The sequence below is a fragment of the Solanum lycopersicum genome, chromosome 5 (assembly GCF_036512215.1).
Source record: "Solanum lycopersicum chromosome 5, SLM_r2.1".
Taxonomy (NCBI): Eukaryota; Viridiplantae; Streptophyta; class Magnoliopsida; order Solanales; family Solanaceae; genus Solanum; species Solanum lycopersicum.
The window spans coordinates 7,231,281-7,251,983 of NC_090804.1; the positions used below are offsets into that span (position 1 = coordinate 7,231,281).

Here is a 20,703-nt window from a genome sequence, read left to right on the forward strand (position 1 = left end):
GGGCATGCACACAACTCATAAGACAAGCCAAATGTGATACTGTTGGGCTTCGACTTGTAATATTCATTCATTACACACACCTCTATGAACTGGCAAAATGGTCATGCAAAAGTCTCTATCATGCCATTCTTTTTCTTTCATTTTGAGCATAAACCCTTATTGGGAAAATAACACTCAAATATGATGATTTCATCTAGTAGTTTATAAATATGTATACAGTGTATATTTTAAAGTTATATTTGTATAATTTTAAAAAATAGAGATAAAACATATATATAAATAGAAAGAAGTATTGAAAACATTAATAAACTTAACCTAAACTATAGTTTAATTCTTGAATTGTTGACAGCCTTAAAAAAATACTTTTTTACTTAACTAATCTGAACTTAGATACAATCCCGATCTTGCAACATGAGTAAAATACACCTCTAATTAGTTCTAAACAAGTTTTAGGAGTGTTTTTAACACTTCTCGTGGTTTTTTTATTAGGAGTCTCATGTTCTACAAGAGTTTGAGACCACTTGTTACGTCATGTGACAGATAAGAAGGTGTTCAATAGTTTGAAAATAAAACTAATAACTTGCCCAGAATTTAGGGATATTTTCGATACATTTTTTTCATATAAATAATGTGTAAACCAACCATAGATTTGGGGCCACTTCATTGTGGGCCTCCCTTTTTGTTAATTAGATGTCTTGTTATTCTCTAAGATGAATGAATACAAGTATGAATCTTGCCACTAAGGCAACAGACCAAACACTACTGGCTTTCCTCTGGCATTGCCTCCTCAACCTCCTACTTTTGTTAATTATATTAGACGTTTTATTTATTTCTTAGTTTATACACATTAAATGTGACATTTTTCCATACACAAGTGTATATATTGCAAACATATTAAAGCATGAAGCAATCTCGTTTTAATTGAATTAAATTTGTAATTATGACCTTTCGCATTCCTAAAAAAGACAAAAATTTCCGATAAGAATATCCAAAATCCTAATTATCAATTTATAGTGTGACCTATGTGGAATGTAATACTATAATAATAACAATAATATTGCAGCTTTCTCACTGTCTTTTTTCTTTTGTCTTTGCCTTCTTTTACCTCATTATTTGCTTTATCCCTCCTTTAATTTTCTAACCTTAAATTTCAAGCACATTCTTGTTATTTGGTGATTATTTGAAACCCCTTTTCAAGATTTTCTTTTTCATAATAAATTCTTATTTGACTTTTTTGGTTAGTTCTTTCATTTTTCTTGTATACATAGGAGACAAGAGAAGACAGGAAATTAAAAGGCCAACGCAATTACACATCACCAAATAAGTTAAACGAAATGCTCGATGGAAAAAGAAAAAAAAACACTTCTAAATCGAAAATTATCTCCCAAATGGTATTTACACCTCTATAGTAAGCGTTCAGCACGTTCATCCGAACTCTTTTTGATAAAATACTACATTGTTCATACATGAATTTTCAATTGTTTCATAAATTTACTTTTTCATATTTTGAACTGTCTGACTCCTTTGATTCGAATTATCATAATCTACTACTATATATGATTTTATGTAAAAACATTTTGGCGTAATTTAATTTTATTTTGATTTATGACACGTTGTTTAGCAAATGATGAGATACAAAATTATTATTTTATTGGACACATTTCACCCAACTCCACCCACTTAACCTCTTGTGTTTTGTCAAAGATTCGCGTGCAACGCATGGGAGAGGCACGAATGAGTGTGACTTCACCAATTTGCCTTCAACTTTTTCATCTTCCATCTTGTTGACTCCCAAAAAAAAAGGTTCTCAAATGTTATTATGATGATGAGCTGGGCTCACACTCCGAGGCGGAGCTAGAAGTTCAGATACAGATTTAATCGAATTCAGTAACTTTTTGTTCAAACAGCATACTTCTATTAAGAAATTTATTAAATATGTCTAAATATTAAGTTTAGAACTCAGTCGTTAACACTTTCAGAACTCATAAGGTTAAAAGTCTGACTTAGCCTCGGCTAAGACCTAGAAACATGTTAATGAATATGATTAGTACGTAGTAATCCAATTAATCATGATTAGGTTGGTTTGACGTGATTTATATGGATGCTTATCAGGCTAATACTAATTGAGATAATACTATAATTTTATTTTATTTTTGGTTTAAAAATCAACACTTTCCACTGTTATTGTTGGTGTAAAGAGGAGAATTCGTACATCTAAGAATCTTATTTGGTCCCCTAATAAGTGTAATTATATATCTTGTTGTCAAATTTTTTGTAATAAATCATTCATTAATACCTTAATTAAGATAATTAGCTTGAAAGGAGTTGTAAACTGTTTACATACTTGTCGATTGCACATTCTTTCATGCTCCTTGTAATTTTATATCATTTTATTATTATTTTTGTCTTTTATACTTTATATTTTAAACTGAATAATTCTATAAATTAGTATAAAGTTGGTTTATATGTGATATATCTGATTAAGTGTATTTTATCTTCCATTAATTGATGCCTACACTTTTAATCTCTTTTATAGCGAGAATTTCCACAAATTTAATGAATTATTTGGTAATAAATCATTCTATTATTGATGTATTTGTATTACTACTCTATATTTGAGGAAAATATAGTTCTAGTGCGCTGAATTGTAATTTCTTTTTTATTAAAAATGTTTTTTTTTTTGCTTCAAATGAATTTTACGTCACCAGAGAATTTATACATATTTTTAAAAATTCTTAATAAAAATCTACTCTCTGACTTTATTTTGATTTGGTGTGGTGTTTATAGAGTAAGAAATATTTTTAAATTTTATAATCTAAAAATAAAGATCTCAAATATATCAAATTGTTCTTTAATCTTATGATCATAAATATGTCATATGAATAATTGAAATTAAAAAGTTGCGAAATAAAAAAAGAATTTTTCTTTTTCAAACAGATCACTATCAGAAAAGTAGATCAAATAAATTAAAAAATAATATTTTAATAAGAAGTAGTTGAATTCGATTGAAAATCGAATATTTATATAACTAATTATGTGTCTATCTTATTTAACGTAAATCTCAATTAATTAAAAATTCAAAGTAGATATCAAATACGAAATAAAAAGATGAAAACGAAATCATCTTTGACCTTATAAGTTCTTTTAATAGTGGAACAAGATCATGCTATCATTCAAAAGTAGTGAAAGATCCAACTTTTTTAGGCAAGCAAATAGATATACCTTATGTTAAAAGATAAAAGAATAAACTCAATCGTCAATATGACTCAAAATCTTATAATTTTACGTGTCAAATTAAAAGAGTGCATTTGCTTTTTATATTATAGTCTATATAATAATAAGAATTGAAAGATAGCTAGTTCTCAATCATTATTAGTCATAACATAGATAATTCAATCTACAAAGAAAACCATATTATAATTGTCTTCAAATTCAGAGATCTTTTTAACTTTATTTAATAAATATATATTTTATATACATAAAAGAAAGAGAATTTTGGAAGTTAAAAGCTATACATAGGTTTATAGCATAGGCTTTCAACTGTCCTATAATAGTTTTTGACAATTAGTAAGAGAATATATGGCTTTAAAGTTGAGAATGGGCGGCTTTTATATTGTGTTCTTTTCATATTCGACTAGGTAAATTATTCGTGCTTTTGCGGATCGATAATAATCACCCTATTAAGCCTTTACCTAATATTATTAGCTAGGAAACAAATTCCCCATAGGTTTATCAAGCTTTCAAAAGTTGCATGCATTTTTGTGAATTATTAATTTCTTTGTTTTAATTGTATTGTGTTAGCTTTAATTGGGCACATTCAACACAATTTGAAAAAATATATAAATTTTTTAAATATTGTGATCTTAATTAACTAAATATATGCGTAATGTATAACCATTGTCTAATAAGAAAAAAAAGTTCCAAATAGACTAAAAAAAGTAATTTAAAACAGATTTAAAAAAAAGTATATTTGTAAGAGAAAGAAATCTAAAAAAAATGACCATAAAATTGTTTTTGGTAAGTGATGATACCATAATTTATTTAAGAACGAGGAATGCAACTTGTCGTGCAAGGGCACTCATAGTCTATAAAATGTAGTGCTAAACATTTATATCACAAGTTATAAATGTATTACTTGGATTTAAACTGAAATCTAAAATGAATTTTGAACCCCTAATTTTTATTTTAAAAACATCAAAATCTCTTTATATAAATATACATAAAGAAAATTCAATTTTCATATAACTTTTTGTTGAGAAAATTTAAAAATATTCTTCGATATTCTCTAAATCAGGGACGGAGCCACCTTGGTACAAGGGGCTCAACCGAACTTTTTTTGACGAAAAATTATATTATTTATACATGATTAAAATAGCACTTTATATATATAGAGATGTCGAACCTCCTTCAACTATTCTGTGTATCTATTTCTACGATTTTTGAACTCCTTATTAAAAATTCTGACTCCACCACTGCTCTAAATCCGCCCAGACTACAAGTAAACGAAGAATGCACTTAATCTTGTATACGTAAGGTAACATAAATTTATTGAACATATTACTAATTAAAAATTTAACCCCCACCCCACCCCCCACTCAAACCCCACCCAAAAACAAGATTTAGTAAATGTTTGTTTAATGGACAACGTAGTACGTGGAGGTGTTTAATAAATGTTGAAATTTTTCCCTACCACATGATATAACTCAATTGCATTTCACCTAACAAATTAAAAGAGGAAAAGATAAACAAGAAAATGACTAATCAACAGCTATATCTCGAAATGAGAGTTGATTTTTATAAATGTAATTTACTAGCATTTGGTTTAGTGCAACGCTAGAGAAAACTTTTTTGACAGTCGATTTATTTCAAATTTTATTATATAGTATTTATAGTATGGTTAGCAAGTTAAAATTGGGCCAAATCAGGAAAAAAAAACATATTAATTAACAAGATCAAGATTAGAAATTATTGCATATATCTAGTGGGACACTCATAATTACCTTTAATTTTTCTATCTTAATTTCCATGTGGGACATCCACATGAATTATTACTAACATTTTCTGGAAGAGTTCTTATATATATATCAACCCTTTCTTTTTTTTATCTGAAATATAATAAATCAGGATAAGTATGCGTTTAATTTACATTATTTTATTTATTTCAATTTATATAATATAAATTTTAATAATTGGCCAAATTTTATGTGATTTTAAATTGTTCGTTATTATTATATATATTACATTTTACATAATCTATAACTAATATATATTATATTTCTAGTACTATGCAATTTTGAAATATAACATACTAAAAAATAACATAAGTAGTATTATGATTTTTGATATCATTATACGTGATTGTGAAATATGACTGGACCATTAACAAAATAATACAAGCCATGCAATATGATGGAATAAACATTTATTCTCAAACCAAAAAAAGGAATGGAAAATGTTAACTACATGCATGACTTTTAATATGGTTGATAAAATGTACTTTTATAAACCTTGAAATGAGGCAACAAAACTAATTAACACACTTATGTCCGATGGTACATTTTTATTATTTGCTCTTCATTCTTAAAGGGGACCAAAATTGACTATTACCAAAACTCAAGCTGCTCACATATATATAAAATAAAAAAGATTTGGCTTTATGATTTAACCTAAGTCATTTTGTATCATGAATCTTGTTCCACGTTTTCTAATGTAATCAAAATTCATCTTAAGTCGATAATTAAGTTTTACTGTGATGTAAATCTGAGACCTCATGACTCTCAACCATTTGATTGACTACCGAGTCCTGACCTTATGTACTATAGTCAATAATTAAGTTTTATTGTGATGTGAATCTGAGACCTCATGACTTTCAACCATTTAATTGACCACTGAGTCATGACCTTATGTACTATAGCCGATAATTAAGTTTCATTGTGATGTGAATCTGAGACTTCATGACTCTCAACCATTTCATTGATCACTGAGTCATGACCTTACGTACCATAGTCGATAATTAAGTTCCGCTAAACGAAAACAGCTTATGTCCAAAGAACTAAGTAATCTTGACATGATAATAACCAAGTCAGCATATAACATAGGGCAAATGAGATTGATGAGAGCTATTGGGATCCATATGTTAAGAGTGAATGACAAAATGTCAATCTCATTGATGAATCATGACCAATTAGATATGTCCTTTTTATGAACAAAGAGTTAAACGTCCAATTAAAGTTGTATGACTTATTTCTTTCAATGAAAAATCACAAAGATGTAAACATAGCCATGTGAAGTCTGCCCAGTTTGTACTCTTGAAATCAAATAATAACAACATATATAACTGGTTGCAGTGTGCAATCACAAACACGAAAATGTCCAAATGGCTAGTTGGTAAGGGAACATTGATTGAATCATTTACCAGAAAAATGTTATGTTGCACACGTGAGATCATTTAATTTATTTCTTACTCTCATAAAAAAAAAAAAGTAACTCTATCGACCATAGATAAATAGTCACCACATATTATTTCATTTGTTTTTGTACCAGAATATGACACTTGTTTGATGGACGTTTGTTACAACAAAAAAATCATGTCTTTGCTATTATGACTTGTATATATAGTTTTTGATGTGATAGTAAACGTTTAATTGTAATACAATAAACTTTTTTCTTTCCATGAACAACTTACTGAATCAAACTTGTAATATTCACACACACAAACAATTAGAAAAGTATTAGTAAGATAAAACTTAGTAGAAAAAAAGAGGAGCGTTACATGACACCATATGTCAAAAAAGAAAGAAAAAAACATGGTCGTATTTTTAAGAGGAGAAAAACTAAAAAAGCATATATTAACCTAGTTTATTTAAAGAATGGGTCAAAAAATTATATTGGGGATCCATATACTGTTGGTGTATATACACAACTTTCTTGCTTTTTCTCTCCCTTTTTGGAATATATACATATATAGCCTTTCTTAGGCTTATTCTAGATAAATCCTCTATAATATTCACCAAAAAAATTCCTATCATCCTATTCTGTTGTCATATTTTATTATCGAAAGATCTTTATGACGAGAGAAATACTTGGATAGAAAGTACTCAAATGTGACATTAGGGAAAACGCCCACTTAATGCAAATTTCACCGACGAACTATTGGGTTCTTAGCATGGGGGCCCAAATCATGTTAACAGTGGTACCAAAGTAAGCCCAGTTTTATCATGTACACAGCATTTGGGTTCTTATAAAGTTCTATTGGGCTAGAAAGCAATATACAAGAGCCCAAGGTTGAGGCCCAAAATTCACCAACCATATAAACAGACAATCATCGTCGCCGATGAGCAATTGCTTCTCGTTAAGACTTACGAGACTATATGAAATTGAAGTTTTGTTGGACATGTGATTTGAATATTAAGTGTATTTTCTCAACAATTACATTCGGAGAAAAAACTATCCTTTAACTTCTAAAAAATAAGTTTCTATTGCTCCTTAAAAAGGGTAACCTAGAGAAATCCCATTAGTTTAGGAGTTAATAACTTATATTTATGCTAGTTTGTTGTATTACAAATCTTACTGAATTTGGACTCTCGGATAAAGTATTTCATATACATGGGGTTAAAATTAGGTGCAATTTATTATAGATACACTATATTCAAGTTAATTCTTATGTACCAAACTCTCTCGCTTGTCTCGCTCTTTGTATCTGGCATCGATATACATATTTTTAGTATCCCCAATATATGTATCAAGGTATGATTAGCATGCATTTAGAGATTTTGCTTGCCTCTCTCCCCATTTTAAGTATATCTTATAGTAAAAATACATGTAACTAAGTGCATCTGACTTACAATTTACTATGAAGTTATTCATCAATCCGACAATATTTAATTATTTCAAACAATAGGGAGTATTAGTATATATGATAGAAATGTTTGCGATAGTTTTAAAGTTCGACAAACACCATTTTGTTTTTCTTAAAAAATAAACAATTTTGGGCTCCCAAAAATTTGACCAAACAGGCCCAATGAGATATAGCTGCAGCCCGAACCATTATAAACCTCAGGCCTTGTTTTAAATTAGGGTTTCTTCTTCTCCTATAAATGCTATTACGTCGCCACAATCTTCTTCCAATTTTTTTGTGAATATTATATTTCTCACACCCCAGGTGATTCTTTGAAGTTTTTGTGTATTATTTTATTTTGATTTTTACCTTGCTTTAATAGTTTTCTCCATCAAAAATTATTTTTATAAAATTGTGTTTTTGTTGCGATGATTATAAAAAATTCCTCGTACTGAATGCTATTGCTACGGCATGACAGACTCTTTTACACCCATAGAATATGAGCAACAATCATTTTTTCTAATGGATCAATTTGTGTATTGTATATAAAAAGTAGATCCAAAAACCTTTAAAGGAGTTAGCTTGATTATATACATGGCAATTTGTTTTGCCTTGTAGTTTTAAGTGTCTCCTAAATTGTGAAAAGGTGGTGTTTAAAGCCCTAAATTTTAATTCCAGAAATTGGGGTTACGCACACCTCCAAATGTATTATTGAAATTAATTTGTATTAAGATTTCAGATTTGCGATAAATAGTAAATTTGTGATTTATGTTGAACCAGACGTTAGGCAGGTGTTACCACATTTTATGGTTGTGGAAAACCGTTGAATGTCTGGAAAAGCCAAGTGTGTTCTTCGTTGCCCGATAGTACAATTCTATGACTACTCGAGCTACATCAGAACCTTATATTTCACATCTGTTTTACTTTAAAGTATGGAAAAAAACTGTATATTAAGAAATTCAACAGCACTATGGTTCTCAATATATTTTGAGTCAAATTTACTATAGTGTTATTGATCCGCCAATATCTTTTGAGTTGAATTTGTTGGCATAGTATTTCTGATATATAACTAGAAAACTAAAAATTGTATATTTATTTATTATTCTATACTGCTAATCTTTTATTTAACAATCATTTGGGATTAGAGAAATTATTGTGTGGCATTAATTAAGGGAATCAAGTTTCAGACGTGAAACCGATCCATGTGCAGTTGTGCTTCATTGACCTATTTATGTTGAATGTTTTTTGTTATTTGGGCCAAACAATTGACAATGAATGTTACACTATGAACTGGCACAACATCAAAAATAATATAAAAAGATATCTATGCATGCATTACAAGTAATGGCTACATAGTCATTGAATGAACGTTAATTAAGATGTAATTCAACTAGATACATTATTACCAACAAATACGTGTATTTGAAAAAATATACCTTCTTCTATTCTAAGTGTATATATATATTACTTTAAAATGTATTTTTCATCATATTAATATGTAAAAAATTGCAATTTATGGTTATTTTCATATAGTTTTAGAATATTTAATTTTTTTTGTTTAAAATATTGAATTAATATGATTTAATTTAAATTTGAATATTAGTCAAATTGAGGTGGTATATGTTAATGTAATTTTTATACTGAATAAATTATATATTTGATACTATATCCACTAGATGAAATTGATATACACAATAGATTGAAATTTGAATATGCAAATATAAAAACTGGAAGGGGCATGTATTTAGAGGCAATTCAGACTAAAAATGTAATAATTTTAGATTATATATGTATTAGGTAATTAGCACCAATGTTAGTGTGATTTATGAAGGTTAGCTCAAAACTTGCATTTCAAATCTTTAACCCCCTCAAAAAATGAGTCCATTTTTTTTATATAAAAAACGATTTTTGTTCTCTTTAAGGTAGTCAATTTTTTAAGTTTTAAGTTGCATAACCATTTTTTTCTTTTAAAAATGTTTGAGAAATTTGGTACACATTAATATATATCTGACATACAACAATATATAAAATTTTGTTAAACGATATTATACACTCAATATGTAACATTCTATAAAATTATAAGAGATATTTATACACCTGTATACAATAGGGGAAAAGACTTTGATACAACTTTCAATTTTGCGATTTAGGATTAATATATCTTGGCTATAAAAGTGGCGCACATATACACATTGTAACATAAATGACTCACACACCCAAAGTTGATAGGTTGTCAGGCTCTTTCTCCGTATAAATAAATATATACAAGATATTAGGTCTCAATATCATTCAACTCCAATATCGCCAAATTTATTTAAGAGATAAAAGCGTAGAATACTTTTCTATTTGTTCAACGGGAAAGATAATCAAAAGTTTTCTAATTTTTTTCATGAAGAAGTGATATACTAATTTTCATGAACATAAATTGATATTTAAATTTTTGAAATAGTGAAACTCAACGAATGAAATTAAAAAAATTCCATCATAAACAATGTGAATTTATTTTAGTGGAGAATTCTTTAAAACAAAAAAAATAATTTTAAAAGCTAAGGGCATATGTTATTCTTGAAATAAATCACATGCCATTATTGTTATGATTCAATAATTTTTGTTCTAAAATAAGTGTTATTACAAAATTTATAAAGACATGTTAAATAGTTATTCTGATATGAAATATTTGGTGAGAAAAAAAAATCATTTTTCAAATGAAAATATCATAAAGTATTTGGTAAAAAATTTCTTGATTGATCACATTGCTTAAAAAAACATTGTCAAGTACACTGGGTTGTCTCGTTGAAAGTTTGTTATCTTAAATTAGAAAGATATGTAGGCTTCAAGCCTTTTCTTTGTAGTCTCAAAACACTCTTTACAAAATCATAATAAAAATTTGCAACCCTCTATTTTGGGGTCTTTTTTTAAAAAAAAATAGAAAATGGTCAAAAATACTCTTAAACTATATGAAATAGCTTATGTATATCCTTAAACTACATTTTGGCTCAAAACTACCTTTTCCGTCAAACTATCGGGTCAAAATTGTCCTTCTAATTAACGGAAATTGTTAAATGCCATGTGGATGCCGCATGAATGTCACATGGCACCCCAATAGATTTCCACTGTCACATTCAAAAGTACCCTTAAACTATGAGAAATAGCTCATATATATCCTTAAATTATATTTCGGTCCAAAACTACCATTCCCGTCAAACTATTGTGTCAAAAGTGACATTCTTATTAGCGAAAGTTGTTAAATTCCACATGTGTCACATTGACTAAATTCCTAAATCTTAATTACTCATTTTTTCCTCATTTCATTATTTTCCAGAAACGATTTCACCTCTTCTCCCTCATTTTGCGGCTAATATTTCACAGTTTTCTTCACCGCTGGGTTTCAAAGTGGATATTCGTGGTTATAGGTTAGTAAACTTTTTATTTTATTTTATTGTGTTTACAATACGAAAATTCACTTTGAAACTCAGTTCCAAAGAAAGTTATGAAATCTTGGCCGCGAAATGACGGAAAAGTTGTGAAATTCTAACTATCATACTTTGAAATCGTAAACGTTATAAAATAAGAAAAAATATTTACTAACCCAATCATGAATATCCACTTTGAAACTCAGCCCCCAAGAAACCTACGAAGCCTTAACTGCGAAATTAGGGAGAAGTTGTGAAATACTAACTATAATGCTTTGAAATCAAAAATATAATAAAAAAAAAATATTTACTAACCTACAAGCATGAATATCCACTTTGAAACTCAGCCACGAAAAAAAAGTATGAAACCCTAGCCGCGAAATGAGGGAGAACGGGTGAATATATCATTTCTGAAATAATGAAATGAGGGGAAAATAATTAAGATTTAGGGATTAGTCTATGTGGCAGTGGAACCTTATCGGCATGCAATGTGGCATCCACATGGCATTTAGCAACTTCTATTGATAAGAAGGGTACTTTTGATTCAATAGTTTGACGGGAAGGGTAGTTTTGAGCCGAAATATAGTTTAAGGGTAAATATGAGCTATTTCGGATAGTTTAAGGGTATTTTTGACCCTTTCTATTTAGTCTACGTGGCAGTGAAATTCTATTGGCATGCAATGTGGCATCCACATGGCATTTAACAATTTTCGTTATTAATAAGAGTACTTTTAACCTAATAATATGACAGAAAGGATAGTTTTGAGCCGAAATAAAATTTAAGGATATATATGAGCTATTTCGAATAGTTTAAGAGTATTTTTGATCCTTTTTTCTTTTAAAACTGTTCTCTAAAATCAATAAATAAAATCCAAAAAAAAATATAAAATGAAAACATTCAACATAGAATATAAAATAAAATATTCAAAATAGTATAGAAAATCACTTTATTATTGAGTACTCTAGAGATTTTTTTTGGGAGAATATATGGAGAGAGAACGAGAGATTTATTTTCTTTTTGATAATTGGAGGGACTATATGGAGAGAGAACAAAAGATTTGTTTTATTATTTTTTTGAAAATTGGAGTACTACTATATAAAATCTAAAACATTTTGTGTGATTATCTTGGTTGTTTAATAATAAGACTTGTTCATTCTCTTTTGATTTAACAGTATAAAAGTTTCTAAGGTCAAATTATTTAGATTTTGAGTTATAATAGTCTAATTTCTAGTTTTGTTTCTTTTATTCTGTTGGTGTTATAGTTAATCTTTTTTACTAGAGAGTTTATTATTATTAACAAAATTTGATTTTAATTTACTTTTATGTTTACTAGAACCATGTTTTAGAGATGTAGTAGTCATATACCTCTTTTTTTATTGGAGTCTCGAATTGCACCTCTGCGATTACTTTTTTGATAAAAATTCTAGTTGACATTTCATTACACATATTGTTCAACATAACAGTATTTAATATTTTTTATATATGTTCCTAAAACCTTTAACAATATTGATTCTAATATCACTTAATTAATATCAATATCACTCTTTGTTAATATCGTTATTTAATACCGTTAAATTTTTTTATTATAGTGATTCAACAAAATCAGTTAAAGGGCTTACCACCAAGATATGAAGAATGAAGATAGAGTATGAAATTGAAAAAACTAATGTAACGTGTCAATTCAATAGAAACACAAACTACATTATAATTATAATTACTGAACTTAAATTACAACTTAGAATCCGAACAATAAGGTAGTAACAATAATAACTATGAAGATTATACACAGTAAGAAGGTAATCAAAACGGGGAAGAGATATTAGAGCTGAGGATGAAGATAAGAGATAACTAACTTTGACATAATTTACATAATCTATGTGTTTTTTCAAGACTAATTCAACCGATTGAAAATTGAACGTGAATTCTAAATAATTCTCTTCAAAATTTTAATTAGCCTATAATCTTAAATGGATAAGTCCCATTCACTCCTCTGCTCATATATCCTTAGATAGTCAATTTGATTAACATATAAATATTAATATTATTATTAGTGTTACTGAAAAAAGAGATTATTAAATACATTAAAAGAAAATGAGAAAACAATAATAATCTAGTTGGTAAGAGCTGATAGAGAAAATATCACGTGGTCATAGTTTTTGGGTAAATTTTAAATGAAGTTACTTTTTATGGCCGTTTGGACATGCGATATGGTATTATAATACGAAATCATGATATGGAACTATGAAATAAAATTAAAGTTTTATTTAAATATATGATATAAAATTTTGGTGTTGCATATTTTCTGATAAACATAATAATTCTATAAGTCCTAAAATTATTAAAATAGCCTAATTATTTATTCAATATTATTAAATAGACAAAAATCATAAAATCGTATAATAAATTATTACAGAGTTATTTTTTCTCCATTTAAGTAATTGTTTCATCAATATATTTGAGTAAAAATGAAATACCTTTCACGGGGCTTTTCAAGATTTTATTACTCAACAATCGTGAAGTGTGAGTTAAAGTGATTATATGTTGGTGAGAATAATGAATTTTTTGTCGGTGAGAATAATAAATTTCAAAAAGTAATGGTGTGATAAAAATTTTATTTACATGTGAAATAAATAGTTTGTAGATTTAAATGTGGGGTTGGTTTAACAAAATATAAACTCGTGGATCAATTTTTGTATTAAAATAAGGGAAAATGCACAAGTACCCCTCAATATATGCCCGAAATTCCAGACACACTTATATTATACTAAGATCCTATTACCCCTGAACTTATTTTATAAGTAATTTTCTAGCCCTTCTTGGCTTACGTGACACTAGCTTGAAAAAAAAGTCAACCAGCGTTAGACCCACAAGATAGTGCCACGTACGCCGAAAAGGGGTAGAAAATTATTAATAGAATAAGTTCAGGGGGGTAATAGGACCTTAATATAGTATAACTGTGTCTCTGAGATTTTGGTTATATGTTGAGGGGGTTGGTACTTGTGCATTATCCCTTAAAATAACCCAAATCATGATATGATATTCTCATATGATTCCATATCATGGTTTTTGTAGAATAGAGTATCATATCTTATGATATGGAATCATGAGGTGGAATCAACTTAAAATCGCATGTCCAAACTCTGAAATCCACGATACCATATCGTGATATGGTATCACATGGCCAAATGCCTACTATGTATGCCAACTTAAATTGATTTAAAAATTGGTTAATTTATTTTTAATTTTTAATTTTTAAGAGTGTTAGATAAAATAAAAAATAATTTGTAGGCTTTTTCGATTAGCTTTAAAAAATAACTTTTAAGTTAAAAATAAAAAGTTAAATTGAAATTACTTTTTAAGTCAAAATTAAAAAGCATGTGAGACTTACTTTTGGTCTCTAACTTATTGAGTTATTTTATGCTTATTATAAGTTTTTTGTTATCTTGTCAAACACTTTCTAACTTATTTTTAAGCGTTTTAATTTATTTTAATTTATTCTTTTATATTTACTAAACACTTTTGAAAGTCAAAAACTCAATTAAAAGTAGATTTGATCAAATTTAAATCAATCTAAACACCCTCTTTAAAAAAATTTAAAATGACTTAAAAAAGATTAAAAGTTATAAGCTTGTACTCTGGTATATTTTTGGGAAATTGTATATAATGACAAACTAATAATTCAAATTAAATGTTATAACCACACTTCGATTTAATTGTGCCCTGTAGCAAATTGTTTGTCAGTCACCTCTCTCCCTTAAACTCTCGCTCGCTCGCTCCCTTTCGCTTTTATTCAAACAGAATATATAAAATGTGTTAGTGTTTATATAAAGCGAGAGAAAATTGTATATATACATATATTTTTCTTTCCCTCTCTCCTCTCTCCCCTCTCCTAGATCTCGCTCGCCACCCTCGCCTTTCTTCCTTATACAAACAAAAATGAAATGTATAAATTGTGCTTCTGTTTGTATAAAGCGAGAAAAAAATTGTATATACGCATGCAAATACATATATTTTCGTCCTATACACTTACAATTATACAACACAAATATTCTCTGCCCATTTTTCTTTTGTCTTTCTCTCTTTCTCGTTTCATGCATACACAAATTATACAATTGATCTTTTACATACAACGGCTTTCTTTTTTATGTATAGCGAATTATACAATTGGTTTCTTTATATATGCATAACGAATTTTGCAATTGAAGCTAATTATACAACTGATTTCTTTGTATATGCATAATGAATTTTGCAACTGTTCTTTTTTGTATATGTATAACGAAGTATACATAATTATATTTGCTATAAAGCACAATTATGTAAAGTATAGCTATTATATACAAATATAATTTTTATATTTATTATATGCGAAAGTTACATATTTTTTAAAGTTAAGTCAAACAAGCTCTTGTAACACTATTGGAAGTTTGGAAATTTTAAATAAGAGATAATAATTTAAGGAGAATATCACTTAAATTTAAGTATATATAAAATACTTTTCTTATATTAATTATTTATATCAATTTTTTCTCTTTGAAAATAGAGTTTCTCGTTTACAATTCTTTAATTTTATATTCAATAGTATTTTAATATTAAGATGGTTATTTTGTCATTAAAAAAAAACTTCTAAAATAAATATATTTATAATTAGCTTTCAAATTTTTAAAAAATCTTTCTTACTTTTTAGTTCTATGCTAAATCAATACAAAAAATCAGAGAGATTTTAAAGATGGAAACTTATATAAATTATATTAGAAGAATACTTATCATTTATAGCAATAATAATTTTTTTTACTTAATCTCTTTTAATATATTTATGATACATGTTACAAAGAACAATATTATTCACATATAATATAAATTTATGAATAATAAATATATTTATCACATATTTAAATATACTTATAATACAATGTATCAATTTCTTACAAAATAAACATGATATATTATTAAAACAGTTATAATATATATTTATTACATAAATAATTTTCTTTTAATACATATTTAAATTAAACATAATATTACACAAAATGGTAATAAAAAGTATCATTAAATTAGTAATTATTTATTAGTAAAAGATATTAATTTAACTAATTTTTCCTTTTAAATATTCTTCTAAAGAAAATTGGTGGGACACCTAACATGATTCTCTCTGGCCATGACAGTGACATTAGCATATTAACGGCAAAGTTAAATTGCCACATGTCCTCAAAATTTCAAACTTTATTATATTATTTAATATTTAATTTTACTACAAAGTTTTAATTAAAACGTTACATATTCTTAATTCCCATTGTACTAAGCCACAAGCGACAAGCACATAAAGTTGCATCGAGCCAGTCAATTCAACACGCTAAAAGACTTTGGCCTTAAGGTAAGGGGCATACAAACTAGTAAATGACTAAATTGCCCATACATTCAATTAACAAAAAATAAAGTTAATATTTAAAATGGACGATTAAATTTATATGAATTAATTGTCTTTTATTATAAAAAGAATAAAGAATATAATGATATTTTAAGTACAAGGCAACATCAGACTCATTTTGTCCCAATATATAAGGATCGACAGTTTATTTGATTATTTTTTTTTGAATTAAATTAGATAAAATGAAATTATTTGAATATATTTTAAATATTAATCAAAACTTATAATTTAAATCTCGAGAAATGAAACATATATACGGGTGAAGATGGAAGGACTAGTGTTTTTCTTTCAAATCTTGATTGTGATGTTGTCTCTTAAATTTTAATAAAATAATATTAATAATTACACGATAGTTTATAATACTTTATTAATACCAGATATTCTCATATATATATATATATATATAATAATAATAATAATAATAAAATAAAAATGAATTAACTAAACTCTAAAGTATGTCCAAATATAACAACTATAGATACTTTATCTTCATATTAATTAATGTCTGATTATAATTGTTAAAATTTTCTGTTTCTATTATATATTTCTCCTGCTTTAATTTGTTTTTCCTATTTAATCTTTGTATCAAATTTTAAAAAGTAATTTTCTTTAAAAGAAAAAGTCATAAGCTCTTAAACTAAAGATACCATACATATTTGTAACCTTAAATATATCATGACAATAATTATTATTTAAAAAAATAGACTAAAACAAAAAATAAAACATAAAAATCTAAGTAAATATTTTTTACTATATATCGATATCTAGTGTAAAAGGGGTTAATATCAGTATATCTAAGGTAATAGAAAAAAAGTACTAAATTTTTTTTAACTTGACAAATTATTTATAACCTTAAAAATAAATATATTTATTTAAATAACTAAATTTAAATACATTTCAATTTGATACATGACATAGCATGAAACTTTTGATTAAAAAGCTTGACGAGAATTTAATATATTGTAAGATCGAATATGTTTTAAATTCATTCAGGCAAATAAAGAGGTATTTTTAGACTGTCAATAATTAATGATTTAGACCAAATTTCTTGGATAGTTCTCAAAAAATAAAAAATGAAAAGGGTATTATTGTCCTAACATTATATTTTTCAAAAAAGGAAAACAAATGATTAGGAAAAGGCATAAAATTAATTAATGATTTTGTATTAGCCGGTAGTAGTGGGGTACTCAGACAATAGAAAACGGCTTCCTTGTAATCTTCTTTACAACTGCCCTCTCCTAATTAAATATATTTCATCCTTTCTGGCCTATATTTTTGTCTCCTATTTTCTTTCTTCACACAAATTCCTCTCTAATTTCATTTTTTTGTGACTATTATTCTGCATCAACCAATTTTTTCTGGGTCACAATTTTTTTTTGTGGTTTATCTATAGATCTGTCCATTTTTTTCTGTGTCTGAATTTGTGGGTTACCTATTGATCTGTATTACAAGCGATCAATAGAACCATAGAAATATAGTTAAAGGAGGAGAAAGATGTGGGGTGTCACTAGATTTTTGGAGAAAGTTTATATTTTTGAAGAAGGGGGATCTGGGTATTGTTCAAAGAAGAAGGATGATATTTGTAATGAGGTAATTTTTTTTTTCTCTCTCATGTTTTTTTTGTGTGTGTGTTTGTAGATATGAAAAATTTCAAAAGTTTTAGGTTAATTTTTTCAAAAGGGGGAAAATTTTATAGTTTTAGGTCAATTTTCAAAAGGGGGAAATATTTTGTTATTGAAAATTTCAAAGTTTTAGGTTAATATTTGATTCAAGGTTGTGTATTGGTTCATGTATGCTTGTGAATTTTGATTCTAGATTGTTGCTTTTCACATAGACCTTTTCTTGTGTTTTAAATGAAAGTGTCCTTCCACCAAGTATTTTTCTACTTTTGCTTGAAGTTTAATTTAATATATCTGGCATTATTCATCTTTTGGGGTGGTAACAATCAGCACAACACAATTTGGGTAGGTACTTAAAGAATTTTGTTGTTCGGATTCTTCAAAAATATATATTCAGGTGGGCGTAGTGAAGTTTTGAAGCATCTGACACGAGTGCTAAGACATTTCGAAGAGTTTGAACAATATACTCGTGAGTCGGGTCCGAAATTACTTTACCATGGTTAAGTCAACTATTTCAATTTGGGTATGATCAGCTGTGGGACTTATCTTGCTTCTGCTTTCAACAAGTTTGTTTTTGCTATTCAATAAGGTTTTTTGCTTATGAATTAGAGCTATGTGTGTGTCTTTTTCTTTTTTTGTATCCTTGGTTAGTGTTATCCCAGTTTTGCGTTTCTCAAACTGAGGTTTTGTCGACTGCAGGGAGCAGGTCGAGCATTGAGCATGTCGAGACTAAAGTGTGCACTGCGTGGCTTGGACTTGAAAACATATATCTTCCTTTTTTTGTTTGTTCCAACATGTGTGTTTGGTATATATTTACATGGACAGAAAATCACTTATTTTCTACGACCATTATGGGAAAAGCCCCCAAAGCCTTTCCATGAGATGCCACACTATTATCATGAGAATGTGTCGATGGAGAACCTCTGTAAACTTCATGGATGGGGAATTCGGGAGTATCCTAGGCGCGTCTTTGATGCAGTGTTATTCAGTAATGAGGTGGAAATGCTGACCATACGGTGGAAAGAGTTGTTCCCTTATGTAACGGAGTTTGTTTTACTTGAATCCAATTCAACATTCACCGGATTGCCAAAGCCCTCGTACTTTGCTAATCACAGAGATCAGTTTGAGTTTGTTGAATCAAGATTGACCTACGGGCAAATCCCTGGGAGATTTAGGAAAGGAGAGAACCCTTTTGTTGAGGAAGCGTATCAGAGACTTGCATTGGATTATCTCCTCAAACAAGCTGGTATTCAGGATGATGATTTGCTGATAATGTCGGATGTTGATGAGATACCTAGTAGACATACCATCAATCTGTTGAGGTGGTGTGATGACACTCCTCCAGTTCTTCATCTCCGATTGAAGAACTATCTCTACTCTTTTGAGTTCCTTGTGGACAGCAATAGCTGGAGAGCTTCTGTTCATCGGTACCAATCTGGTAAGACAAGGTATGCACATTATCGACAGTCAGACGTGATCTTAGCAGATGCAGGATGGCATTGTAGCTTTTGTTTCCACCACATAAGCGAGTTCATATTCAAGATGAAAGCGTACAGTCATTTTGACAGGGTAAGATTTTCTCATTTTCTTAATCCAAAGAGAGTGCAAAAGGTAATTTGTGAAGGAGCTGACTTATTTGATATGCTACCGGAGGAGTACACATTCAGGGAAATCATAGGGAAAATGGGTCCTATTCCCCACTCGTACTCTGCCGTTCACCTTCCAGCTTATCTTTTGGAAAAGGCAGATCAATATAAGTTTCTCTTGCCCGGTAATTGCATGAGAGAAAGTGGCTGATCTTGGAGTGAGTGTTTAAGTTGTGTTTTCTTTTTGTAAATGTCAAGGGTGCAGTTTTGCGTTGCTCCTTGCGAAGCAAATAGAGGATCGTTAACCTTAACATCTCCAGAAACTATTTGGATGAATACTCAAGATGATTTTGGAATTGATGGGTTGTGTTTGTATATATTTGTTAGAGAAGATTTTCTTGATCAGGCATGGCGAGTTCTCTGTTATTAGTTTAAACTTTGTGCATAACTCTGTATTTTCTCTAGTTGGATAACATTCTACATTCCTCATGATGAGAATTTTTTGAATAGGGACTAATTTATATTCTTGTGTTGCATTTCCTCTATCACCTTGTAGTATTCATCACAATTATTGGGACTCACAATCTACACTCAACTTTGATAAGTCTTTTTTTCCTTGCTTGTTAGTTATATTTTGATATTTGATTGTAAAAGTACAAGGAGATTATGTGCAATTTCATCTGAATTCATGTATCAGCAGATCCTTCCATTTTGGATACACTATCTGCATTCAGATAGTGTATTTGCATTGATACAATTGTGCATCTCTTTAACACATGACCACATCAAGTTCTGAGATTGTATTTTTGGTTATTTCCACAC

The 20,703-nt window shown here is 28.3% G+C and overlaps 1 protein-coding gene and 1 non-coding gene across 3 annotated transcripts; both read left to right on the top strand.

The window, feature by feature from the left end:
* Positions 1 to 8,256: 8,256 nt before the first annotated feature.
* On the top strand, positions 8,257 to 8,346 carry LOC112941612 (small nucleolar RNA snoR8a). The gene has a single exon (XR_003247033.2). It is a non-coding gene; the product is annotated as a small nucleolar RNA snoR8a (small nucleolar RNA).
* A 9,501-nt stretch (positions 8,347 to 17,847) lies between these two features.
* Positions 17,848 to 20,485, top strand: LOC101268683 (uncharacterized). Of its 2 annotated transcripts, none has more exons than XM_004239084.5 (2): positions 17,848 to 18,266; positions 18,995 to 20,485. In XM_004239084.5, exons 1-2 carry the CDS (start codon positions 18,171 to 18,173, stop codon positions 20,090 to 20,092), a joined length of 1,194 nt encoding a protein of 397 aa, XP_004239132.1. In that variant the 5' UTR covers positions 17,848 to 18,170; the 3' UTR covers positions 20,093 to 20,485. The 2 variants fall into 2 exon arrangements, with proteins under 2 accessions (XP_004239132.1, XP_069153992.1); XM_069297891.1 differs by having other exon boundaries at positions 17,954 to 18,266; positions 18,693 to 20,485.
* The last annotated feature ends 218 nt before the right edge of the window (positions 20,486 to 20,703 follow it).